Here is a 23,493-nt window from a genome sequence, read left to right on the forward strand (position 1 = left end):
GCTGGGTCAGCAAAGTCAGGCTGGGGTCCGAGTGTCCAGGGCCTTGAGTATGACACCAGGAAAGCTGAATTCATTCCCAAGAGCAATAAAAAACAGCTTAATGCTTTTAGGTATAAGTCGACATGATCACTCTGGCAGTTGAGGTAAAGGACAGAGAGGGTCAGGGGATACGAGCTTGCGGAGGACAGGAGCTTGCGGAGGACAGGAGGCTGTTGTGCCAGGCCAGGCAAGGTGATCAGAGAGTGGGTGGAGGGATGGGCGGGGAGGGGGGATGGACTCCAGAAAAAGAAAGATAAGACGAATTTACAGAACTTGCTACCCCAGCAGCATGCATGAAGGTGACCAGAGAGGTTTCAGATTTGCGGCACCTCCATCCTGACCCTTTCCCATCCATAAGCCCCCACACCCTGCTCTCAGCACCCCCATGAGATACCATGCTTGGGAAACAAGCACTCTGAGGCCCTGTCCTCAGGGAGTCCCACACCAATCAGACAGATCAGCCTCATGCACCTGAACAACTCATGCCAGATCATGAGCAAGAGCTGCAAGTGTGAGGCTCAGACTGTAAGAACTGGTGGTGGAGAGTCTCAGGATAGATCTGTCAGGTGCAAGCAATCAAGGATGCCTTCCTGGAGGAAGGGGCTTAGCACTAAACTTCAAGAAATCTGAGTGACATCTATGAACACATTCCAGAAGGTAAATTTTTCTCTTGGAAGCACAGCTAGAATCAGGGTGTGTCTCACCTCACCCAGGTCTGTTGAGAGAGACCCTAAACACCCACCAGGAAGGGATTGTTCAGAGACCTTAACATGGGTTCCTCTGGCTTCACCGGCCCCCCAATCTGTCCTTTAGTTCGGCAACATCGCTGACCCGATGCATCAGATTCTGTGAACACATCACTTTCTGCAGTGAAAAGACCCTGAGAAGAGGGGAAACCTCAGTAGGGAATTGGGGGCCATGGTCAGGGTCGAGGCAACGTGTCCTCACATCAGGGCTGGAGTCCGTGTCACCAGTGTTGGCCCTGTCCACTCACTCGGTGACCACGGTCCTGCCAGAGGTGGCCTCAGGCTAGCAGGCACCAGAGGCCTGAAAACACCAGGAACAGCCCTGAAGGTGAAAAATCTGTGCGCTGGGGGCACCAATTTAAAAACAATTAACCTAATAGCACCCCGCTCTTCCCCTCACTGTTTCTGCTCCTCTGCAAATGCTCTTTTCCATTGCTTTTTACTCACTGTCAGCTCAACGGAAGTGGGGTTTTGTTTTAAGTAACTTAATTTGAGAACTCACTGCTTCCAAAAACAATCTAAGGCTCCCACTGGCTCTGTGACTGCTCTGGGTGCCATTTATTTCGATTAGCTCTAAGTCGCACCTCTAATATAAGCCAAAAGACAAATCTGCCAACAACTGTCCATTAGCCAGAGAGCAGAGCCCTGGTACAAATCACCCCCAAACGATGGGTCGCTTAGAACTTCTAACCCTGTGGGGGAGTTAAATTCATACTAATTGTGAAATGTAGAGCAGAAGCCATAAAAAGGGCTTTGGGAGTTCTCAGGTGGGCGGTGCTTCTCCTGTTTGGAGGTTGAGGGTGGGCTACCTGGCGGAGGTGTCTTAGGAGGGAAACACTGGCAGTCCAGCTAGAATTTAAAGCAAGGCCAACGCAAGCATTCTCTGACCTCTGTACTTTGCCCTCGGATAAAACCTGCCTTTTCGTGCATCAGACATTGAGGTTCTGAAATGTCTTTCCACACAGCACATTCCAACTTTAATATCCAGGCTGCTCCTCAAACAGTGAGAGACATCACGTGGTGGTCACCCAGGCAGCCGAGGCTCAAGGTCAGCAGGATGATCCTGTTTCCCCAACTGTTCCTCATTCCTATGTACTCATTAGCCTAGAGCAGAGGTCCCCAACTTTTTTGGCATCAGGGACTGGTTTCGTGGAAGACAATGTATCCATGGTTTGGGGGGTGGGAGTAGAGAGGAAGAGGGCCAGTTAGGGTGAGGGGAGCTCAGGTGGGCCAAGCTTCGCTTGCTTGCCAGCTGCTCACCTTCTGCTGTGCGCCTAGTTCCTAAGAGACCAGGGACTGGTACCATCCACAGTCCACGGGTTGGGGGCCCCTGGCCTAGATGTTAAGAATGTAAAGCCTGAAGCCAGACCTTTGGGCCTGAATCCTCTTCTCATCCTTGTACAGTACCTTGAGCAAGCAGCCTAATCTCTATGTCTCAGTTCTCTCTGTGACACGGGTTAAGGTTGGCACCTCTCCCCCCGGGGTCGCTGTGGAGATGGAATGGGCAGTGCACACGAAGCAGCAGAGGGTCGGGCACACAGTAAACACCTGCTATGTCACTGGCAGTGATGATTAAAATGAAAGTGCTGGGCTGGTAGGAAAGCAGGGACCCATTCAGTGGGACGTCATTGAGATCAGGATAGACATGGTGTGGCTGAAAGCAGTGAACCTTCACCCACCAATCGAGGCTCACAGTTGAGTTCAGTTCTGAACAAAAGGAAAGGGAGTGTTTGAACTAGTCAGGGATGGCACCCACGGTGGGTCTGCCCGTGCCTGTTCACTGCTACGTGCGTGCAGTCTCTGGTGCTGTTTTCACACACATGACTTCCAGATGAACTTTTAGATGCACACTGTGTTTCCTGACCTAGGGAAGCTGAAAAGTATGGGCCTCATCCTGGGGGAACTGGGGAGCCAGGGAGTGTTCTTGAGAAGGGGAGTGACCTGCCTCTTGGTGGTTGGCCCCTTTTGCAGGAAATGCCTACCGGGAGTGCTTGGAGAACGGGACCTGGGCCTCACGGATCGACTACTCACAGTGTGTGCCCATCTTGGACAACAAGGTGAGTGGCCTGCCCTTACCCTGCTTGACTCAGGTTGAGCACAGGGGCAGAACCAGTCCTGCCTCCCAACCACTCCATTGTGCACCCCTTGCCCCTGCCCCCTGCTCCCCGCCCTGCATTCGCTGACACTGGTGAGGCAGAGGAGGGGACACAGAGCCCCACCTTCAGGAGAGGTCCGGCTGGCACGGGACACAGGCAGGGTGGCAAGTGATGCACAGAGGAGTGACTGGGTGACCAGCGCTCCAGCATCTCACAGGCTGTGACTTCCTTCTTCTCTGGGCCTCAGTTTCCCCATCTGGCATTCCGATTCTCTGACTCCATGTGGAAATAAATGGAGCCCCCCAGAGGCAGTCCCCACAGGAATTTGGGTCCCCCTCAGACCTGCTCCAACCTCACCGGCCCCATTTGCTCTGAAACTGGATTCCTCCACCAGCCAGCAGGCCAGCCGCCTCCCCCTTTGAAGCTGCACCTCAGCTCTGACCCAAAATGAAACGTTCCACCTCCAGCCTTTCCTCATTCACTCAGCACGGTCCTCAGGGGGACTGGTGGAAAACCATCCATCTACTCTGAGAGAGTGGGTTCTTCAAAACTCGAGCCAAAGGGGCACTGAGTGAGGGCTGCAGAGTGGCGAGGGACAGACCAGTGGTGAAGGAGAAAGAGGTGTTGTGTGGCGCCCTGTTCTCCCCATCCCCACACCTCAGGGCCTCTGGTGGTGGCAAACCAAGGTGGGGTGGGGTGGGGTGGGGTGGGGGAGATAGTGCCCCGGGCCAGAAGGAGGGCTGTATCCCTGCCTCTGTTTAGAATGCCAGCCAGGGTGGTAATAAAAAGCACACTGTCTTTTACTTGCTTTTGATATTGTTCTCAAGGACTCTGCATCCAATGCACCCCCACCCCGTTGCCACGCCCAGAGCGGACGGGTCCCAAGGCTGCCCTCAGGCTTTCCACCCATCACTGCTTCTGCAGCAGGAGGGCAGGTTGGGCCCACTGTACAGGGGTCCCAACTGAGGCCCAGAGATTTGAATCAACTCACCCTCAGTTGCTCAGCCAGCTGGAATCTGAGCTGAGACTAAACATAGGCATGGGAACTCCCAGTCCAGATTTAAAAAGAAAATAAAAGTCTCTCTGTACCTCCGGCGTATCCCAGAAGGCGCTATGTCCAAAGCTGCACCAACACTGTCTGTGGGAGGCCTGCCTGCAGCCGCCCAGGGCCAGGAGGAGGGGGCTGCGTGTGAGAGCCAGGCATGGTGAGGACACCTGGAGCCACCCTGCCCTCCACATCAGGCCATGCAGGGCGGTCACCACTGAAGTGCCCAGCCCTGCCCTCCGTGTGCCCCATGCCTCTGTCTGCCAGTGTGTCTGTCTGTCTGTCCAGCAGAGGAAGTATAGCCTGCACTACCACATCGCTCTCGTGGTCAACTACCTGGGCCACTGTGTTTCTGTGGTAGCCCTTTCGGCGGCTTTCCTGCTTTTCCTGGCCCTGCGGTGAGCCATGCTGCCCCTACCTTCTCCTTGCCCCTCCTCCCACGGCACCCCCTTCACCTGTCCTAGACCTTCCCACCTCCGCTCCAGGGGGCCTGCAGTCAGCCGGCAAAGGGAGCATGGGGGAGGCCACGGGGGGGGGCTGGCAGTGAGAGCTCCAACCGTGACCACCACAATGGGAGTTTGGCTCCTGCTGCAGCCCCATACCCTTCTGCCGGGCTGAGCCTCTGCCTGGCCTCTGGGGGCTCAGTCCTAGCTGAACCCTGACTCTGGCTGACCCCTGGCCTGGGCCTTCCGCAGGAGCATTCGCTGTCTTCGGAATGTGATCCACTGGAACCTCATCACCACTTTCATCCTGAGGAATGTCACATGGTTCCTGCTGCAACTCATCGACCACGAAGTGCATGAAAGCAATGAGGTCACTGGGCAGGGTCTTGGGGCTGGGCCCTGGGGGGACTCTGGGGACACCCCCCTTTGTGCTCCACTCTAGTCGCTGTCCCTCCAGGGATGGGAAAGTGGAGAGGTGCCAGGCCGGGGTCTTGGGAGCAGCACAAACCTGACAGCAGGCTTTGATGCACCTGGTGCTACTCGCCACCTTATGGATACGGGTCTTCCAAAGACCCTGAGAGAAGAGGAGGCGGGAGCTGACCTCTGTTGAGCTCTGTCTTGCTCACCCCCAGTGAGGGCCTGTAGGGCCTGTAATACACAGACCTGGAAACAGGCTCGGAGGGGTCCGGTGGCACTGTCATGATGTCTCTCCGTCCAGGCCAGCAGGCCACCCACCTGTTAGCAACCCACCCCAGATCTCTGGCCACTGCTACGTACGGTGTCCCAGCCATTGAAAAACCGGAGGCAAGTGGGCCACACGCAGAGTGCTTTGACATGCTGTGAGAGACTTCTCAAGACTTGTGTTTGGGTGGCTGACCCTGAGCACACCTGGCCTGGTTTGATCCTCAACTTGGCCCCACAAGGAGCCCCACTTCAGCACCAGCCAAGGTCCACTGAATGTTGGGGTGACCCGTAGCACAGTATTGGCTTGTACCGATAAGATGTCACGTAACTGGGAGACAGAGCAGGGTTCGGAGGAGAGGATCTTTAGCTTCCCACTTCAGCAGGACTTTCTGAAAACACAGCCACATGGGGCCCAAGGTCAAGGCCACAGTCATGGGGGAAGCCAAGGAAGCTACAACTAGTTGAGTGCAAGAGGTTTATCTGGCAGCCCTGCTCAGAGGGACAGGGACAAATTCCCATCTGTTGGGGAGGCAAACAGCAGCCTTCATTCTCCCAAACAGGGGGACACTCACCTCCACAGCCACCGCCCACCTGCAGAGAGACCCTGTACTATTATTTATATAACAACATGCTTTTAATTGAATCACTGTGTATGAAACCACTCTCCTCCATGAAATTTCATGTTCCATCCTGAATTGGGAGCCAGTGTGACTTATGGATAAAAGGTGACCCTCTGAAACATATGACTGTGAAGGCACAGCAGTGTTACCCGTTCTAGCCTCTGTCTGCAGGAAGCTCGGATCCAGACCCCCCCATTCTGGATGAAAAGGGGGAATTAGAAAGCACTGGAGTGAAGTCACAGACATACCAGTATCCGTGGAGACGGGTGCCTTAGATCAGACCAAAGCAGTGAGAGAGAAATAACAAGGATGAACCACCCAGCATGCGATTGGGGGGGGGGGGTTAATGCCATGTCCCTGAACCTCTGAAATGACCAGCCCCACATCAGCGCCCAGACTGCACACTCGGGCCCCGCCCTGGGCAGCCCCTGACCGCTGCCCGCCCCGTGCAGGTCTGGTGCCGGTGCATCACCGTTGTCTTCAACTACTTCGTGGTGACAAACTTCTTCTGGATGTTCGTGGAGGGCTGCTACCTGCACACGGCCATCGTCATGGCCTACTCCACTGAGCGCCTGCGGAAGTGGCTCTTCCTCATCATCGGATGGTGTGAGGGTCCCCGGGAGGGTGACAGGGCCAAGCAGGGGTGGGGGTACTGCCGACAAGGTCACCTCTCTTCATGTTGGGTCCAAGGACAGAACCGTCATCCAATCCGCTATCCGTAAGACAGCCCACAGGGCAGCCAGTCCCCTGCGTGCTGGCCAGGAAGAAGTAGAGAGTCTCCCACAAGGGCCCTCAGGGGGCCCTCATCTCCTCGCCAGGAATGGCAGGTGCAAAGACATTTGTGTCTGGCACTGGAAGAGATGCCGGCAGCTCCACGTCTCAATCAGAAAAATCTCAAAAAATGACACAGGCCCCTCATCTCACTGACCTGCTCGGAGGGGATGGCTGAGAGTGGGGGAGGGGTGGGGCCGGGGTCCAGGACAGGCCCCTGCGGTCATGGATGCTCTGCAGTGGACGATTGGGAGTCTGTTCTAAAAGAGGGCCCCCTGTCCACCTGTCTGTCCACTGCAGCCCATGTCTGTTGTTTTTCAGGCATCCCCTGCCCCATCACCATCGCCTGGGCCCTTGGCAAGCTCTACTATGAGAATGAACAGTAAGTAGGACAGGCCAGCCGCGGGGGCCACGGGGGCCATGCGGATGTCATGACAGGCAGCCGTGAGCTCCAACTAGGCCGTGGGGCAGGAAAGGCAGTCCTATAGGACGGATCAGCTTTTCATCATCCTTCAATTATGAAAATATATCCCCAGCACCCAGAAGTACTCATGGTGCCTGTCAAATAAGCTTCGTTGAATCGAGTTAGGATTTCTGGTTCCTTTAAGCACCCAAGTGCAAGACCTCTTAGCATCTGGGAAGGCCTCCTCCTCATGATTAGAGAACTTGGAGGGAGCCAGGGGCTCCTAGCCTTCAGCCCAGACATCGTCCAAGGCACCGTGAGCCTTTCACAAGCCCCTGGACCAGGGTCCTGTCCTGGGACCTCATCTGCGTCCAAGCCTTTGCTATACTACGCCACTGCCCAGGGGTGAGGGGTCAGGAGTCAGCCAGGGAGCAGCTGGGAAGTCAGGTACCACCAGCTGAGACAAGAGGGGACAGGGGAACATAAGTCCCTGTATAAAAATCTCCAAGGGGTCTCTGAGGCTGGAGGGAGCAGATGGGATTTGGGGGTGAGGGCAGGCACTCAACATTAGGAAGTGCTCGTGATGACAAAAGCTGCCCGAGACTCAGAGGTGCGCCTTTATCATCATGCAGAATGACAGCAAGCTTCCTGTCGGAGGGGGTTTCCGAGCAGAGACCAGAACCCTCCGAGGCTAAGAGAAGCTGGGGAGCTTCCTGTTCAAGGCAGCATTCACTGGGTGACGCCTGAGGTGGTAGGGGACACAGTTCGGGGTCTTCCTGCCGCGGTCTAGGAGGAGTTGCTGGCAGAACCAGATGGGGTCCTGGGAGCTCTTCCCCTGGACCCTGATCCTTCACCTACCCTTCTCCCTGAGGAGCAGCCAGGCCTCTGGCAGTGCCAGGCTCCCCCCAACCCTGGGTGAATGAGGCTCAGCCAGGAGGAAGGCTGGGCTGGGGCAGGAGAAGGCTCCCGCCTGCACACCTGCTGCTTTGTGCGGCTCTGTGCCTGGCACACGGAGTGGCGGGTTCCAAGCAGCCCATGAACAGGAGACAGGGCAGCTGGGCCTGGGGCCAGTAAGGGGCACCCTGGCCGTCCATCATGAGCCTTGGGCCCAGCAGTCTAGAATGGCTGAGGGAGTGCGGAGGAGGGGGAGAACCAGGCTGCCCTCAAGGCTGGCTGGAGAGCCCAGACCAGCTGGGACAGCAGGGGGTGGGGGACAGGGTGGTCAGTGGGGCTGGGGCCATGCACCCAGGCTTCTAGGGAAGGTGCAGCCCTGGAGACTGGGTATCAGGACAGGTCAAGGCAAAGGACCCCTGGGCCCAAGTCTCCAGGGGTCCCCGAGCGGTGGTTTGGCAGGTCACTGACAGCCGCCCATCTTTGCAGGTGCTGGTTTGGGAAGGAGCCCGGTGACCTTGTGGACTACATCTACCAGGGCCCCATCATCCTTGTTCTCCTGGTAGGTGGACACTGGGATGGGACTGGGGACTGGGGACGAGGAAGCAGCTGAGGACCCACCCAGCAGAGAGACTTCAGAGGGAGCAATATGCCCTGGGCAGCCCCGCGGCCTGCACACACTCTGAACACATTACCCTGCTTCCTGAAACCTCCCTTCCAAATTCGCTCTCCCCATGCTCTCTACCCATGCAGCCCCCTCCCCTCTCTGGCCCTGGGTTCTTCCTCCAGGCAGAGAATGGGTCTGACTGGCCCATTTCTAGTGCCTTCCCACATCTGACATCCCCTTGCCAGGTCTGGTGTGGAGACAGCTAGGGGAGGGGGCTGCTGGTGGCAAGAGAAGGGCATTCAGGCTTCTGTTCAGCCCAAACTTGCACCCCCTCCTCTCTCAGCACAACTCCCTCTGGGGCCCAGCCCACCACCCCCAGCCCGGAGCCCTGGTACCGGAATGAAGTGTAATGAGCAATTGTTCATGGATCAGCTCCCCACCCTTTTCCAAATGTTTTTTGAATCTAAGGTATAATTGCTGCCCGCTTTTAATCCCCAACAAGCTTTAATCAAGGTAGAGTTTAAGGGACTGCGTTCTGCAAAAACGAACCCATTATATGTCATACATAAAAAAGAGAGAGACATACAAAAAGGCCCCATAAAAATTGGCATTTATGTAAGACATTTCAGGCCCAGTAACTTCGGGTTCCTGTAGGTACTGCTTCCTTAAAGGGCCACAAGGTCCTGGGCCTGAGAGAGCAGCATCCACCTCTTGCACACAGCAGGTGCCTAATGAAAGCCTCTTCGGTCTACCTTGGAGGCAATTACTGTTTATCTCTTATTTCCTTACTCTCGTTTCCTGTGACTTTTTCTGGGATCCATTTGCCCCCATCTCTGAGTGTCCTTGATGTATCTGAGCCAGAGATGACTAAGAAGGCTTTTTCTCCACTGAAAATTCAGAGACAAAAGCTAGTCCCTGTCAGCAGTCAGTGTGGGGAAGGGTTGTCCTTGGAGTCCCACCTGCAATGAGTGACTCACCCCCCAGTGCCAGCTGAAACTCCATGAGACCCGGCCCCCAGCTGGCCCACCCTGGACCACAGGGCTTCTGAGGAGCCTGGGACCTGGCCAAGGAAGGCTGGCCTAGAGGGGGACCCAACGACAGTGGGGAGCCAGCCCCCATTGCACGGAGCAGTGGTGAGGGGTGCACGGAGCCGGGGAGACAGGAATAAGGGCTCTAAGTCCAGGACCCACCTCCTGGCTTCCCTCCACATCTCCTCCTCGGTTCCACTGTCACCTCCAGAGCATGTTGCTTGTCGTCCCCTTTGGGCCCAGCCCACACCCAGCTCTTTGCACTGATAGGGCTCCTAGGTTCCAGGGTTAGCCCTTCCAGAAGCTCTGTCTTCATTATGTCCAGTCCTCACCTTCCCCAGTGTCTGGAAAGAGGAGAGAGCATGCTTCCCATTTCGGAGATGAAATGACCTGCCCAAGCTCACCACCAGGTGCTCAGCTGAGTGAGACTCAGGGGCAGGTCTCCCACCATCTGCCTGCCATCCTGTCTGTTGGGTTCCCACCTAGTGCCCCTGCCCACCCTACCCCAAGGTGTCCGTAGCTGCATTTCTGCCGGTGACAGAATGCTGGTTTCTGGAGAGTGAGTCAGCTGGTCACGTTCATAGGAGGCTGTTGTCATGGGAAAGGCCTGTGGCACTGATCGGGCCCCTCCCTGAGCCAGCTGTGGAGGAGCTCTGTGCTTATCTTCACGGGACAGGTGAGGATGCAGGAGCTCAGAGAGGCTAATTAAGCCACTTGCCCAAGGCCACACAAATGCCAACTGGAACAACCCAATCAGAGCCATGTAACCGGGACTCTGTGCTAGGTGTTCATTTGGGAGGTGTCCTGGAAGCACAGTGGGGGGGTGGGAGCAGACAACCCGGAAAGGAGGAAACCAACAGAGGCTTCCCTCCACCCCCTGGGGAAGGCTGGGTTTCCTACCCGCACACTCCATGCCCCATCAGCGGAGGCTGCTCCAAGGACACTAAATGTCCACATTTCCAGGCCCCTTCCCCTATTTCGAGGCTGAGCTGGCACCCTGGCTCAGAGAAAGCCCCAGGTTGGGACTGTGTCCCCTGCAGCTGCAGGCGAACGCTCGGGCCAGGGACCCAGACAGGGCGCCTGCAGCATGCGGCATGGCAGGTCTCTCTGGCTGAAGCCTCGGCTCTTCCTTGCACAGAGTGACTCCTATCTCAGTGCTCCTCGCAGCAACATCCCAGCTGCCCCGTTCCAAATGCTGATCCCCGGGCCCTGACCTACCACTGGGCAGGTCTGGAGTGGGTGAGGGCATGGGCGTGGGGTCTGCGTTTGGTGCCTTTAATGGGCACACTCTAGTTGGAGAGCCCCGGTGTGCCGCGGCCCTGCCAGGCAGGGATGTGCTACCCAGGCTTTCCCTGTGGCCTGGCCAGGGCCCTGCACACACCAGGACTTGGGATTTGGGCTGTTGAGACTTCATCTGCCTAAAAAATGCCAACAGGAGGGGGAAACTGAGGCATCCAGAGAGGACCAGGATCTGGGCATCAGAGCACCAGGTGGGATGAGAAGGGCGGGCTGACAGGAGGCTGCTCTCCTCAGGGAGGCTCGGCCAGGGATCTAGTCTCCCCCCTGCACTCCACCCGACCCCACCCCACCCCACCCCTACCCCTGCAAAGACTGCCCCTGCAGGCTTCCCTGGGAACCTCCTAGGTTGCAAGTGCCCTGTGGGCTGCAGTACTGGGAGGGAACCTCCTATTTCCCAGCTATTTCTGCCTCCCTCCTGGACTTGTGTCCTGACCCCTTGTGCCTCACCTCAGCCACACTGACTGCCATCTGGCCAGTCTCTCCCACCCCAGGTCTTCCTCCCCTGGCCTTTTCTCTTCCTGAAACATTGCCACCCCCACCCTCTCATCTCACATGCCATTTCTCCAGGGCTTTATGACACTGTAAGGGAAATGCAATGTACCCTCCACCCCAGACCATGAGCCAAATCCTAAGCTCAGTGCCTGGCACATGGCAATGAATGAATGAATGAATGAAAGAAAGAAACCAGGCTGGACAAGAGTAGACTGCAGTAGCCAGTGCTCACTGAAGAGCTGGGATTTGGCAGGGGTGGGGAATGGGGTTCTAGAATGGAGAGATCCATGTGGGCTGGGGTGGCCAGAGGCTCCCTGGAGGAGGACGGGAGGGAGGTGCCTGTGGTGGAGTGAGGTGGTATGGATGCTGTGAGGGGTGGGGGGTGGGGGTGGGGGGCTGGGAGCCAGCTCATGAGGGCAGAGCGCCTTCCAGGCTGCACAGAGCCAGGCTGAGACAGGGTGGGGCCACATCGCTGTCAGCCCCCCTCATGGGAGGAGAAGGGGTAAGGCCTTGTCTTGCGGACCCTCCACACGAGCCCCTGCCCCTGTTGTTGCCTCAGCACCTGGGACAGGGCCCTATAGCCAGGGGATGCCCAGCAACTGCTTAGCACTGGATGACTGGGTGGGTGGGGTGGACATACACCTATTACCCACTAAATAAATGGGTGGCTGCACAGATGAATTGATGAATTCTTGTGGAGTAGATATTTGGACGGATTCGTGGGTAGGTGGGTAGATGGATAAGAGTGGGTGGATAATTGAATCAATTCGTTAGTGGGTTGATGGATGATGGGTAAATAAGATTTCATGCAGGGAAATGTGGCAAAAATGAGAATATAGCTTGATTCCAACAGCTTCCATTCTAAGAGAAGTCAGAATCGAAAAGGTCACAGTTTGTCTCACTTGTATGAGAAAGTTAGAACCGACCTGGGTCGAGGTGACCCTATAATCAAAGGGAATGGCCCAGACACCCAGGAGCTATAACGAGACAAGCCGGAGAGGAGCCGTCACCCAGCAGGCTGCCCTGGTGGAAGTCTCCCCAGCTCACCCTCGGCCCTGGGTTCGCCAGGCCATCCCACTGCGGGCAGGAGGGCAGCTGGCCATGGCTGCAGAGTCTGAGCCCCTGGGTCCCCAGAGCATCCTCACACTTAAGAGTCACCCAGAGGCCACAGGAGTATTTGTCCCATGTTGGCTGCCTGTGTCCCCCTCTCCCCGCTGGGACCCAGAAATTAGGAGGTTTTAAGGAGGGACAGAATCTTAGAACCAAGACTCGAGAAGGAAGTGTGTACATGCGCATGTGTGTGTGTGTTGTGGGAGAGATTCCTAGTGTGTCAGGCCTACACACACTCACTTCGCCATCTGCTCACCCTCAGAGACAAAGAGAAACAGCATCCGTGCCGGTCCCCAGACACACGCTCGCATGTGAACACACTGCCACAAGGCAGCTACAAGGCAATCACAAGGCAAACTCCCTCACACAGCACAGCGAACAGACCCACAGACTCACCAGGAGCGTGCGGAGGGCAGCAAGGACGCACAGACAAACTGGCAGGTGTAGCAAGACGCTCGGGCCTGCAGAGACCCCAGGGGCCCAGGCAGGTGGGGCCCAGGGAGGGGCTGGGGCCGTGGGCTCTGATGCCGAGACAGGCTCACAATGGAGATAAATGAGGCCCTTCCAGGAGCCTCTGAGTCAGCCCAGCAGCTCATTCATCTTCATTGCTTAGGGGGTGTCTGGGAAGGTTCTGGAGCTTTACTGGCACAGAAAATAGATGGCGAGAGATCAATCACTCTGCCTGGCTGTGCCTACCCCACGAGGGCAGGGCTGTGCTCAGCAAGGAGGGCCTCTGGGAGACGCTCGAGTGGGAGGTGGGGACCCTGTAGCCGGGAGGGCGAGGGGCTCAGGCAGGGGCCTGAGTAAGGTGGGGGTTAGGACCCTCTGAGGGGTCATGACTCAGGAGGAGTGGCCTCTGTGTCCTCATCTATTGCTACTGTGGCCACTTTTCCTCCCTCCAGTCTGGGGTGAAGAAGCAGGCCCTGGAGCCTTCAGATGACAGGCAGCTGAGCAAATGGTGGGTGGGGAGGCTGCCCATCCTGGTGAGAGGAGCAGAGGCCTTGGGACCCCAGGCAGTTGCTGGGGTGATGAGTGTGATGTGTGTGCATGTGTGATGTGCATGCATATGGGACATGGGTTTTCAGTGGGCTACGGGGGAGGTGGCTGCCTCTGAGCTGCCACCTCATGGTGCTCCTTTACCTCCTCCCTCCCTCCCTCCAGATCAACTTCGTGTTTTTGTTCAACATAGTCAGGATCCTAATGACAAAATTACGAGCATCCACCACATCAGAGGCGATCCAGTACAGGTGAGTGAGGGGCGGGGGCCACTCCCTGCCTCCGGGTGGAGCCTCTGGGTCCTCCCCTGGAGCCCTCAGCCCAAGTGAGGCCCCACCCCCAGTGTCACTCTCCCCTCTCCCAGGAAGGCGGTGAAGGCCACCCTGGTCCTCCTGCCCTTGCTGGGCATCACCTACATGCTGTTCCTTGTCAACCCCGGGGAGGACGACCTGTCGCAGATCGTGTTCATCTATTTCAACTCCTTTCTGCAGTCCTTCCAGGTGGGCCACTGATGCGGCGGGGGCGGTGGGGGGCTTTCCCGACCTGGGACTCTCAGCTGCCTTTACAAGACGATTGTGTGAGACCAGTGCACATGCAGGGCACTAGCGTACACACCCAAATCTAAGTGTGTATGCCCTGAACCCAGGCCAGCCCCTTTTACCCCCAACCCAGAGCCCAGGTGGACCCACCCTGACTAGGTCTGGGGCACCCAGCTGCCACCTACTGCTGGCCCAGTACCTGCTGTGAGCCTCTGTCCCCCAAGGCCCTTCAGGACAGAGGGGTTCCCACACAGGCCCCTGACCACTCCCCCCTTCCTTTGCAGGGCTTCTTTGTGTCTGTTTTCTACTGCTTCTTAAACGGAGAGGTATGTGGCCAGACCCCAGAGGGCCTGGGCTTGGGGTCAGTCCTCACAACCGCCCCAGGGCAGCTCCAGCGGTACCACCCAGGCTTTCGGGACTGTTGGGGTCCCTGGCTCTGCTCAGCTCTGCCCTGGAGACGGGGAGGGAGGGCCAGGGAAACCACCCAGCCTGGGGGCACAGGAAGGCTGCCTGAGGGACCCCTGCCAGTGTACAAGGTCCAGCATGCAGGCAGGGAGCCACAGGCCAGCACCCCGCCAATGCCCTGGGAGAGCCAGTTGAGTTGGGGGCCCAGGTTGCAGGGTCTCACAGGCGGGAGGAGCCAGAATAGGGGTGTGACAGAAGGAGCTTCCAGGAGCACGTCAGATGTGAGCCGGGCCCTCCTGGACCCGCAGAGCAGAGAAGACACCAGCACATTCCCACCCACCTTGAGGTGGGCACTGGCAGAAGCCTGGTTGGCTCACAAGGCCCAGCATCCTGGCAGCCAGTTTGGCCAGGGCCATGGTGGGTAAGTGCCCAGGGCCTGAGAGCTTCCAAACACCCACAGGACTGTAGTACACCCTGAGGCCTCTTCACCTGCCCATGCCCGTAGGGGCATCTGTCACTGAAAGCAGCAGTCCCCAGGTGGGAAAGTCCAACAGTGGAGATGCGACGGCCAGAGGGCAGGGAGAGAGGGCGCAAACAATGAATGCTGGTGGCGCATGTACTCTGTTCCCCCATGTGCTAAGTCTCTGGACTCAATCTGTTTTGCAAAAAAATTGTTCAGGTGCAATACAGAAGAGACTAAGAAAGCACCAGTGAGGACCAGACTGTGGCAGGAATAAAACTGCTAGTCTTCTACCTTGGTCCTCTGGCCCCGCCATAGACGTGAGGTCCAGAACGACACAGGCCAGGGAGGCAGGGTGTCCGAGGGCAGGGCGTTACCAGTGTCTTCAGGAATGGGCTAGGGAAGGAAGGCCCCTGAGAGGGCCACAGCTGGAAGGCGTGAGCTCCAAGGGCCAGCAGTGTCTGGGGAAGAACCCCACTTTAGGCACCAGCCAGGTTCTGAGTGTGAGGGTGGCAGTTGGGTGAGGGGACACCCTGGCCTCCCTTCATGGCCCTGAAAGGGACAGGAAGCAGGGGTGAGGACTGTCCGGACTCCATGATTAACCCCGAGGGCTCAGCCAAGTCTGTGCCTCTCCCACAGGTGCGTTCAGCCGTGAGGAAGAGGTGGCACAGGTGGCGGGATCATCACTCCCTCCGTGTCCCCGGGACCCGGGCCATGTCCATCCCCACCTCACCCACGCGGATCAGCTTCCACAGCATCAAGCAGACTGCCACTGTGTGATCCCCAGTGTCACCACCTCGCCTGCCACTCTGTGGTTGGGACAGCTTCCCCATCCTCCACCGCCCACTCTGGGCGCTCCTTGCCACGCAGCCCTGGTGTGGACAGAAGGGAGGGGAGAGCCCAGCTCTCCAGCCTGTGTGGCGGTGGCAGCACAGGGGGCTCCCAGGACCAGGGCCAGCGGGGTGGGAGCACAGAGGAAAGGTCACAGGAAGTCCGGAGAAGATCGGGGCACCGTCTTCAGGCATCTTCAGGCATTTGTGCACACCAGCTTCTCATGCTACACCTTTCATGGTCGCCCCACTTGCAGAGGAGGAAACTGAGGCCCAGAGCCAGGAAGGGCCTGCCCAAGTCCTGCATCTTGTTCGTGGTGGACCTGGGCTCTCTGCCCCACTCATGGTGTGGGCCTTGCTCTCAGCAGCAGGGATGGCCCTGCTCCCTGCCTGCAGCCTCTGTGCTCAGTGGCGCCTTCTGTAGTCAAGGGGAGACACAGCAGCTGAAGTAAAGGGTCAATTAGGAGGGTTTCATCCCAGGGCCTCATGCCTAAAGAAACCTGTGACCCAGCCATCCCCTTCCCCCTGGGGCTTCCTGAAGAACATTGACTTCTCTCTGGGAGATTTCCTCCCAGCCTAGTTCACAGATTGGGCTAGGGACAGGGCTTGTGGAGGGCCAGGCGAGGAGGACAGCCATGCCTAGGCCAATCAGATACAGTGGCGAAGCCCAGGGGACAGGCCAGGACAAGGAGTGGGGTGGGAAGAGCAGAAACAGAATGCATCTTTAGCGATCAGAGTTATTTCCCTAGCCCCCACCTGAGACAGACTTAGCCTCCCCTTCAGAAACAACGTCCCTACTCTAAGATACAAACCACGCCTCTGGGGAGACAACCTCCCAAAGGGGAGCAGACCAACATCAAGGCTGGAGGGTTAGGTCCACTCCTGTTTGCAACTCGGGCCCTGGCCTGGGGCCGGTTCCCTCTCTCTGACCTGAGCATGGGCAGGTGTGGGAGCAACTTTCTCACAAGTCCCCCCGAATGCCACAGACACGAGTGACATGACGGTGATCTGTTTGGGGAGGAGAAGTGGGCTGTGGCCAGTTTCTCAGGGGAGACAAAGGCCAGCAGTGGCCACTTTCTCCAAGGAGAAAAAGGCCCTGAGCCTCCTGCTCTAGGGCTTTTATTGGGTTTTAATACACAGGAATACAGGGCGGCAAGGATCAAACAGTACATATATTTCAAAGATATCTGATGGCTTACTATGAGTCAGAGTTGGTCAGAAACAGAGTTTTAGGGTTTCTTGCTCAAACCCTGAACATATGAATGAAAGCACTCTTAGCAGAGCAGATTTCACAGGTTTATCAGTAAGTCTTTGTGATGCCAGATTTTCCCCCAGGACACGCTCTAGCAGAGCAAGAAGCTGCACCTCTCCCCAACAGGTATTCAGGCTTAAGGGGATTAGAGCCAGGAAGCGCTTCTCCCAGAGAACATGGGGACTCAGGCCATCTCAAAACCAGGGGGCGAGAGTCTATTGCTCTCTGTTGCAGTCCCCCCCACCCAGTCCGTCCATGAAGGCCTCCCAAGTGATCAAGTCTGGCTTAGGTTGCCCCCCACTGTGAGGGGTCTTACCCATCATCAACTTCCAACTAAGCTTTGGGGGCAGGGAGAGGAACTGAGGCAGCGTTTTCTACCAGAGACAAGCTTTGTCTCCTGTGGCTTGCATTCCAGAGGTTGTCCCTCGCCCTTAGCCACAAGGGGTAGAGATACAATTCCTAAAACCAGGCAGAGCGGTCTACAAACAGGCAGGTCTGACCCTTATCATTCCCCCAGGACGATATCTGCCCCTTCTCCCCAACCAAGGGCAGCGGAAAGCAGTAGAGGCAAGGTGCAGCCCACCCAGCACGTCAAGGCCTGTCCCAGGGGCCCAGGTTCTGGAATCTGGAGGAACAGGTGGACAAAGCTCCCTGGTCTCCATGACCATCCACTACGGGGCCTCCCGGCTCCACACCCACCGCCCTGCAGGGGAGGCCGGGGGCCCCGGGCAGGAGGAGCCCCGGGGCCAGGGTTCAAAAGGGCTTTTGCTCTTGGTATGCCTCTCCCACCCCCAATTTTTAAAATTAGATATCTTATCTTACACATTTTTAAGTTGACATTTAATATTTTCTTTACCCGGCTTTTAAATCATGCAAGAGATGTGATTTCAGGCATTTGGTAAATATAAAACAAAACTGCTACAACACTTTAAAAACCTCATACGGACTCCAAACACAGCAGTGAATGAACACCTACACTCATCTATTTAAAAAAAAAATAGAACTGGCTCTTCTTTAATGGTGAAAAATTCCACATGGTTTCTTTCTCTTTGAACTTATATCTCCATTCCATTTCCCCCTATAGAATTTTACATGAATGCAGTATTTTTTTTATCATAGAAAGTCTTTCATTGGCCACTTCACCATATTCATCTGCCACAAACTATATTTAGAAATTGAAATAAAAATTCATTTCCTGTGACTGGAGGTTCTAAAGGGTTTTTTTAAAGACTTCTAAATAATAGAGTATGACAACTATTTTTTCATATGAAATATAAGTATAGGATTGAGGAACACCACATGTAATTGTTAAACTTAGGAAGGAAAATATTGAAAATACATCGTAATGAAATGGACAGGAATGTAACTGTTCATGAGCCTGTGGAGGAGCATTTATTACAAGAATGAATCAGGACTCAGCATCATCTGCCTTTTTTCATTCTGTGAGGACCGCTGCACCTGCCAAGAAGACTTTGCCCAAAAATAAGAATTTGCTCGATTCTCTGAACTCCTGAGAAGTATGCCAAAAAATGCGTGGACATTCACTGCCACAAATGATCTGTCAGCTGGCCACTTGAAGAAGTGCTTTTTCAACTTGGTTAAAAACACGAATCAAGCATTTGCAGACTTGGCCCAGGGCCTTGCTGCCCTGGCAGGCACTCGTTCAGTTTCTCACCATGGACACCGCAGTGCCAGCAGGTGCCTGGCCCGGGCCTGAGAGGCGTTAAGCACTGGGGAGGTGGTGGGGTGCCCCAACTTCATTCCTTCCTGGGAGGCAGAATCCACGTGGGTCTCAGAAGGCCTTTCTGTGTGCATGAGGTTGCCTGACGGCCGCTTCCCGCAGCATCATGGGGGCTCTTGTAGAGCAAGGAATCATCAGTGGCCGGGCTGCTGAGGCCACCTGGAGAGCCCTGCTGGCCACAAGAGGCTAAGGCTCATCAGCCTGCGGTGAGCGGCCACCGCAGAACCCAGGCCCTGACAGAGCCTGGGGCCAAGGCCCAGCCAGACACTCGTCACCACTGGTCAGGTGCATGCCCGCTCACCACCCACTTTCTGAAGGGCTTGCCCTGTTCCCAGTGGGACGGTGCCCTGCCGCCTTTCCAGGTAGAGGAGGCCCCTCCTAGGTCCTTTGCTGCCCCTGCATCTGCTCATTGTGGGGGCCCCTGGTCATGGCCCCCACGGAGCTCTGGCCTTGAAATGCCACCAGAGCCGTAGGCTCTCTCGTGGTTCCCCCGTGGCTTGGCAGCACCGGCCACACCAGCCCTCCTTAGCGTCTCCACCCCTCGCTGAGCTGGCCTTTCAGGAAAGTGTCCACGCTAGCAGGCTCCCCTCTGTAGCTGGTAGGTTCCACACCGAGACCCTTCCATTCAGGGCTTTAGGGTCTCCTGTTTAACCCTTTCCCTCCTCACCCCCATTCACCAGAGAGGAGACCTGGCCCTTAGCAGGTCTGCCTGGGCCTGGCCTGTAGTGTGTGGGTTCCTGACCTTGTGCAGAAATGATTTCACAGCACAAGTGCAAGTGATGTTGAGAGAATGCTTGGTAAAGCTGGGACAGTAACACAGGAAGCACCGAGGGTAGGAGAAGCAACAGGAGAGAGCCCGGGCTGGCCTGCTTTGGTTCACCAGAAAGTCAGAGACAAGGGGGCCTTGGAGACAGTTCCGGGGGGTTACTTTCCTGGCTGCAAGTCTTGTGGGCCCCTTAGTGCTTAGGAGATGCGTGCCCGAGAGGGAAGAGAGGGGAGGGAAAGGCTCAGTTTGGCCCTTTATTAGAGGGTTGTTAAAGGCTGGAGTTTAGGGGATGATCTCAATAGAAAATCCATCAGTTCTCCAGATGTGCCCTCCCAGGGTCATGGTCTCCACTGATTGGTCAGCACCAGAGCAGGGGGTCATTAGTCGCTGCAGCTGGGCCTGGTATCGCCCCACCTGGTTTTGCTGTTTCTCTGGGCCTGGAGCTGAAACACAGCCGAGGCCTGGATGTTGTTTGTTGTTATCTCCGGGAAGGTGACCTTCTGTGTGTGGCTGAATTGCTCAGCCAGTTTGTTCAGCTCTGTCTCAGTTTCCCCATTCCACTTGCCAATAAATTGTCCTGGCCACTTCCACAGGGTAGCAGGTACTACCCTGCTTCACCCCCACCTCCACAATTAATAAAGCTGGGGAGACATGCTCACAGGGGTGGTCCTCACACAGGCCACCGGCCCCACAGCCACTGAGACCACAGACCCAGCCCGGCTCCAAACCCAGGGACCATCATCCGAGTGGGGCCAGAAAGTGCCTGCTGGGGTAAGAGCCAGTAATGAAAAACAGGCCAGCAGGAGGGGCAGAAATGTCACGGAGGTCTGAAGCCACAAGCCCCCCAGCCTCCTGTGGAGGGGACAAACCCGCGGCAGAAAAACACTTAGGGTGGATGAAGACACTGGCAGAAACTGACCTCCAACGTGGAGACTCGTGGGGAGATGTGGACACACACAGAAGCTCTCCGACTGGGACACGAACACTCCCGGGCGCAGTGGGACGCCTAGGGACACGTGGAGGTGGCACAGAGGCCCTGCCAGTCATCCCTTCCCACTTACCGAGCCCCACCACGTGCCAGCACAGAAATAACACCGTGTGTAAGACAAGGCTCCTGGTTCAAGAAACTCAATCTGATTGAAAAGAAACAGCCCCCAAACAGTACGAGGTGAAAGCAGAAGTGTTGGTGCTGTGTGTTCACCTGGGTGGGTGTCTCAGCATCTACGTCTGTCTGTCCTGGTGGAAAGAAGGGGGTCAGGCCTGCGGACTGAACACAGATGAGCATCTGCCACCTGCACCTGCTTGTTCCACGTCTGAGCCACACCCATGGTGGCCTCAAGCAGGCAAGGTTATGGGACACAAGAACCTCAGCCCACACCCTATTTCTTTCCTACTTCCCACTGACCTGGACTGGGATGTCCCAGACTGCCTCAGAGACAGACAGACAGACAGACAGACGGGAAAGGAGCCAGTGTCTGCTGCTCTGGCTTCCTGAGCACCCTGAGAGCCCCGCGGCAGGTGGGGTGCGTGTGCAGTGCGGCAGCTGGATGAGAAGGGGGCTTTCACAGGAGGGACTGATGAAGGGCGGGCTCTGGGCAAGTTGTGCCTTTCCATGTCTGTGACCCTCGAGGAGCAAGTCTGGGGGCTTTGCGGTCCAAGGGGAGTCCTTCCCTAGAGGAACGTTTCAGCCAGGCTCAGGGCGAGTTTTGTGGGAAAGGCAGAGAGCCCACTCACTGCTCAGGCCACGCCTGGTTTCTCATCAGAACCAACAAGGCTGCTCATTGGAAGCAGACTCTGGGAACCTGTTTCCAGGTGGCATGGGACCTAAGAGGCTGAACCTTCAACAATCCCCCAGGTGATGCAGCACCTCTCTTCCCACAGCCCCACCCCCACACGGCTACCGTAGAAGGCTGAAGTGAGGGGCCTACCTTTCTGGAAACCTCTAAGAGAAGGCAGCGGTAACAGGAGTGAAAGGGGCAGGTTTAAAAGATATGAATTTATACCTCAGTATGGTCCGTATGGCTTCCAGGCTCCGCCCCTAAGGTGCCAGTAAATCTCCTGGGAGCCATCCTGGGTGCCCCACTTGGAGAATTAGGCAGAAGGGATAGGGGAAGGTGGGCTCAGGTTTTTGCGGGTGCTGACTGCAACACCTCCAGCTCTTTTCCATACGGGTTTCTTTGCTTAGAGCTTAAAGCCCTCCCACTGCAGAGCTATTGCAGTGGCCCCCTAACCCCTGGGTGAGGAGGTGTGAACTTGCACTTCTACTTGTAGGGACCCAGGAGTGGACCTTGTGCAGGAGGGCCGGGGAGCCGTGGGCGCACCAGGCTTTTCACCTGCCGCTGGCCTGCCTCCCTCCATGCCCACCGAGCTCCCCGTGATGGCTGCTCACCTCCCGGTTTTAAGGCTGGGACTGTGAATGGCTGGAAGGCTCACTGTTGAAGCCTTTCTTCCCCCCTCAAGATTTTATTTTTAGAGAGAGGGGAAGGGAGGAAGAGAGAGAAGGAGAGAAACATCAATTGGTTCCTTCCCATACACACCCCAACCAACCTTGAATCGAGCCAGCAAACTTTTGGTTTGAGAGACTAACTGAGCCACACTGGTCAGCACTCACTGTTGAGACTCAGAGTGGACTGGGACGGGCTCACGGAGGGGACTCCTGAATCAAGTCCCAAAGGAGGTGCGAGTAGCTGGCTGTGAGGGTAAGAGGAGGAAGCCCTGCCGACCTGCGGAGGCGGAGGCGCAAGGACCTGCCCAGGTGTGCTGGGGCAGCAGGAAGAGTGCTGGGCCTGCCTGCGTGTGGTTGGCAGGGAAGAGTGGGGTGGGGTTGCACAGGTGTTATTCTTGAGTAAGAAAAGGCCCTGAGTTTTTAGGCCGAATGGGAACATCAGGTGATGGGTTGAAAACAGACTGAAGAGGCGAGAGTACCAGCAGGGAACTGAGATTAAGAGTGTTTTGCAGTAAACTAGGTGGGAGATGGTGGTGGCTTGGACCAGGGCAGGTAGTCGGGCTCCGAACATCGAGTGAAGACGGCTGACGGCTGGATGCAGCCTTCGGAGAGGAGACCTGCGTGGAGGAGCTGTCGCCAACCGAGACGACAGCTTAATGGGGGTACCAGCTTGCACACTTCAGAATTCTTTTCAGAAAAATGGAAGGTCCGGTCTTGGTTTTAAAAAGAATGTTGATAAAGATTTTTAAAATCTTGTCAGTTCCCGCCCTCCACACTTTCCCACCACCTCATTTTGCTTAATCTATCAATTAGCTGCTACACAGATACAGAGCAGTGGGTTTTGATGAGCCAGAAATGGCTTTAATTAGAGTAAGTGGTTTTAGTTAGCATCGCTGCTGTTGCACTAATTGGTGATTGAATGTTAAGACCTAACACAAGCAGACACTGGCGGGAAAAACTATGCGGGTCACTTCTGCTTCAAGCCCTGAGCCTTACCAGAGGAGGGCAGGGAGGGACCTTTGAGAGAGAGCCCGGCTCTTTCTTCCTAGGCTCAAGCACCTTTAGGTTCAGACTCAGGCTGAGGCTTGGACACAGGGCACGGAGGGTTGGAGCGGAGCTATCACAGCCAGGTCCTGGGAGAATCAGGACTAGAATCCACCTCATTCCCAGCACAGAGCTCACGGAACCCCTCTGCTCTTCGGTGGCTGGCACCCACCCCAACAAGACCATGCTGGGGCAGATCGCCCTGGGAAACTAAAATCCCACTGCTCACCCCGCACCCCCACCCCTCACACTTGCTTGTCTAATTGTCTCACTAACGCAGGGTTGGTGTAAATTCTTATTCTCCAAGGGAAACCCCTTTTGGGAGAACGATGGGTCCAGCACTGGCGCACGGAGAGGAAGTTCAGAGGCACAATAATAGGGAAACACAGAAAGGAAGACACCCTACTCTGACGGCTGTCCTACAAGCGCAAGTCAACTACATCACCACCACCCCCCGGCCCCCCAATGCACCCGACGCAGAGTCGGCACAGTGGGGTTGGGCCAGTCTTTGGTTCAGCAACCTTGGGACTTGAGTTCTGGCTAAGAAAGGCTTCAGAGCCAAGACTTAAACTGTAAGGGAAAGTGTACATAGAAAGTCACCGAGGTAGAAGAAATGGGCTCAGGAAACAAGTTACTGAGGCAAAAGAGGGCCCCTTGGAGCTGAGGAGAGAGAAAGGGAAAGGTAACACTTCTGGGAGAAGAAGAGCAGGAGGAGAGAAGCATGGGCGTGCTCCTGGAGA

General features: G+C 56.3%; 1 protein-coding gene across 8 annotated transcripts in view; it reads left to right on the forward strand.

The window, feature by feature from the left end:
- Nucleotides 1-17,922, forward strand: part of CRHR2 (corticotropin releasing hormone receptor 2) — a 36,352-nt gene extending 18,430 nt beyond the window's left edge. For 4 of the 8 annotated variants that reach the window (XM_053660612.1, XM_037126608.2, XM_037126610.2 and 1 more), the window contains 10 exons: nucleotides 2,757-2,842; nucleotides 4,215-4,324; nucleotides 4,622-4,739; nucleotides 6,126-6,279; nucleotides 6,766-6,826; nucleotides 8,228-8,300; nucleotides 13,436-13,521; nucleotides 13,635-13,770; nucleotides 14,094-14,135; nucleotides 15,314-17,922. In XM_053660612.1, the coding sequence (XP_053516587.1) occupies nucleotides 2,757-2,842; nucleotides 4,215-4,324; nucleotides 4,622-4,739; nucleotides 6,126-6,279; nucleotides 6,766-6,826; nucleotides 8,228-8,300; nucleotides 13,436-13,521; nucleotides 13,635-13,770; nucleotides 14,094-14,135; nucleotides 15,314-15,454 (1,007 nt within the window). In that variant the 3' untranslated portion in view covers nucleotides 15,455-17,922. The remainder of the gene's footprint in view (nucleotides 1-2,756; nucleotides 2,843-4,214; nucleotides 4,325-4,621; nucleotides 4,740-6,125; nucleotides 6,280-6,765; nucleotides 6,827-8,227; nucleotides 8,301-13,435; nucleotides 13,522-13,634; nucleotides 13,771-14,093; nucleotides 14,136-15,313) is intronic. The other 4 variants (XM_053660663.1, XM_037126609.2, XM_037126612.2 and 1 more) reach the window with 2 other exon arrangements.
- Nucleotides 17,923-23,493: the final 5,571 nt, after the last annotated feature.

The sequence above is a fragment of the Artibeus jamaicensis genome, unplaced genomic scaffold, assembly GCF_021234435.1.
Source record: "Artibeus jamaicensis isolate MK-2021 breed Jamaican fruit bat unplaced genomic scaffold, CSHL_Jam_final contig_1016, whole genome shotgun sequence".
NCBI classification, from domain to species: Eukaryota; Metazoa; Chordata; class Mammalia; order Chiroptera; family Phyllostomidae; genus Artibeus; species Artibeus jamaicensis.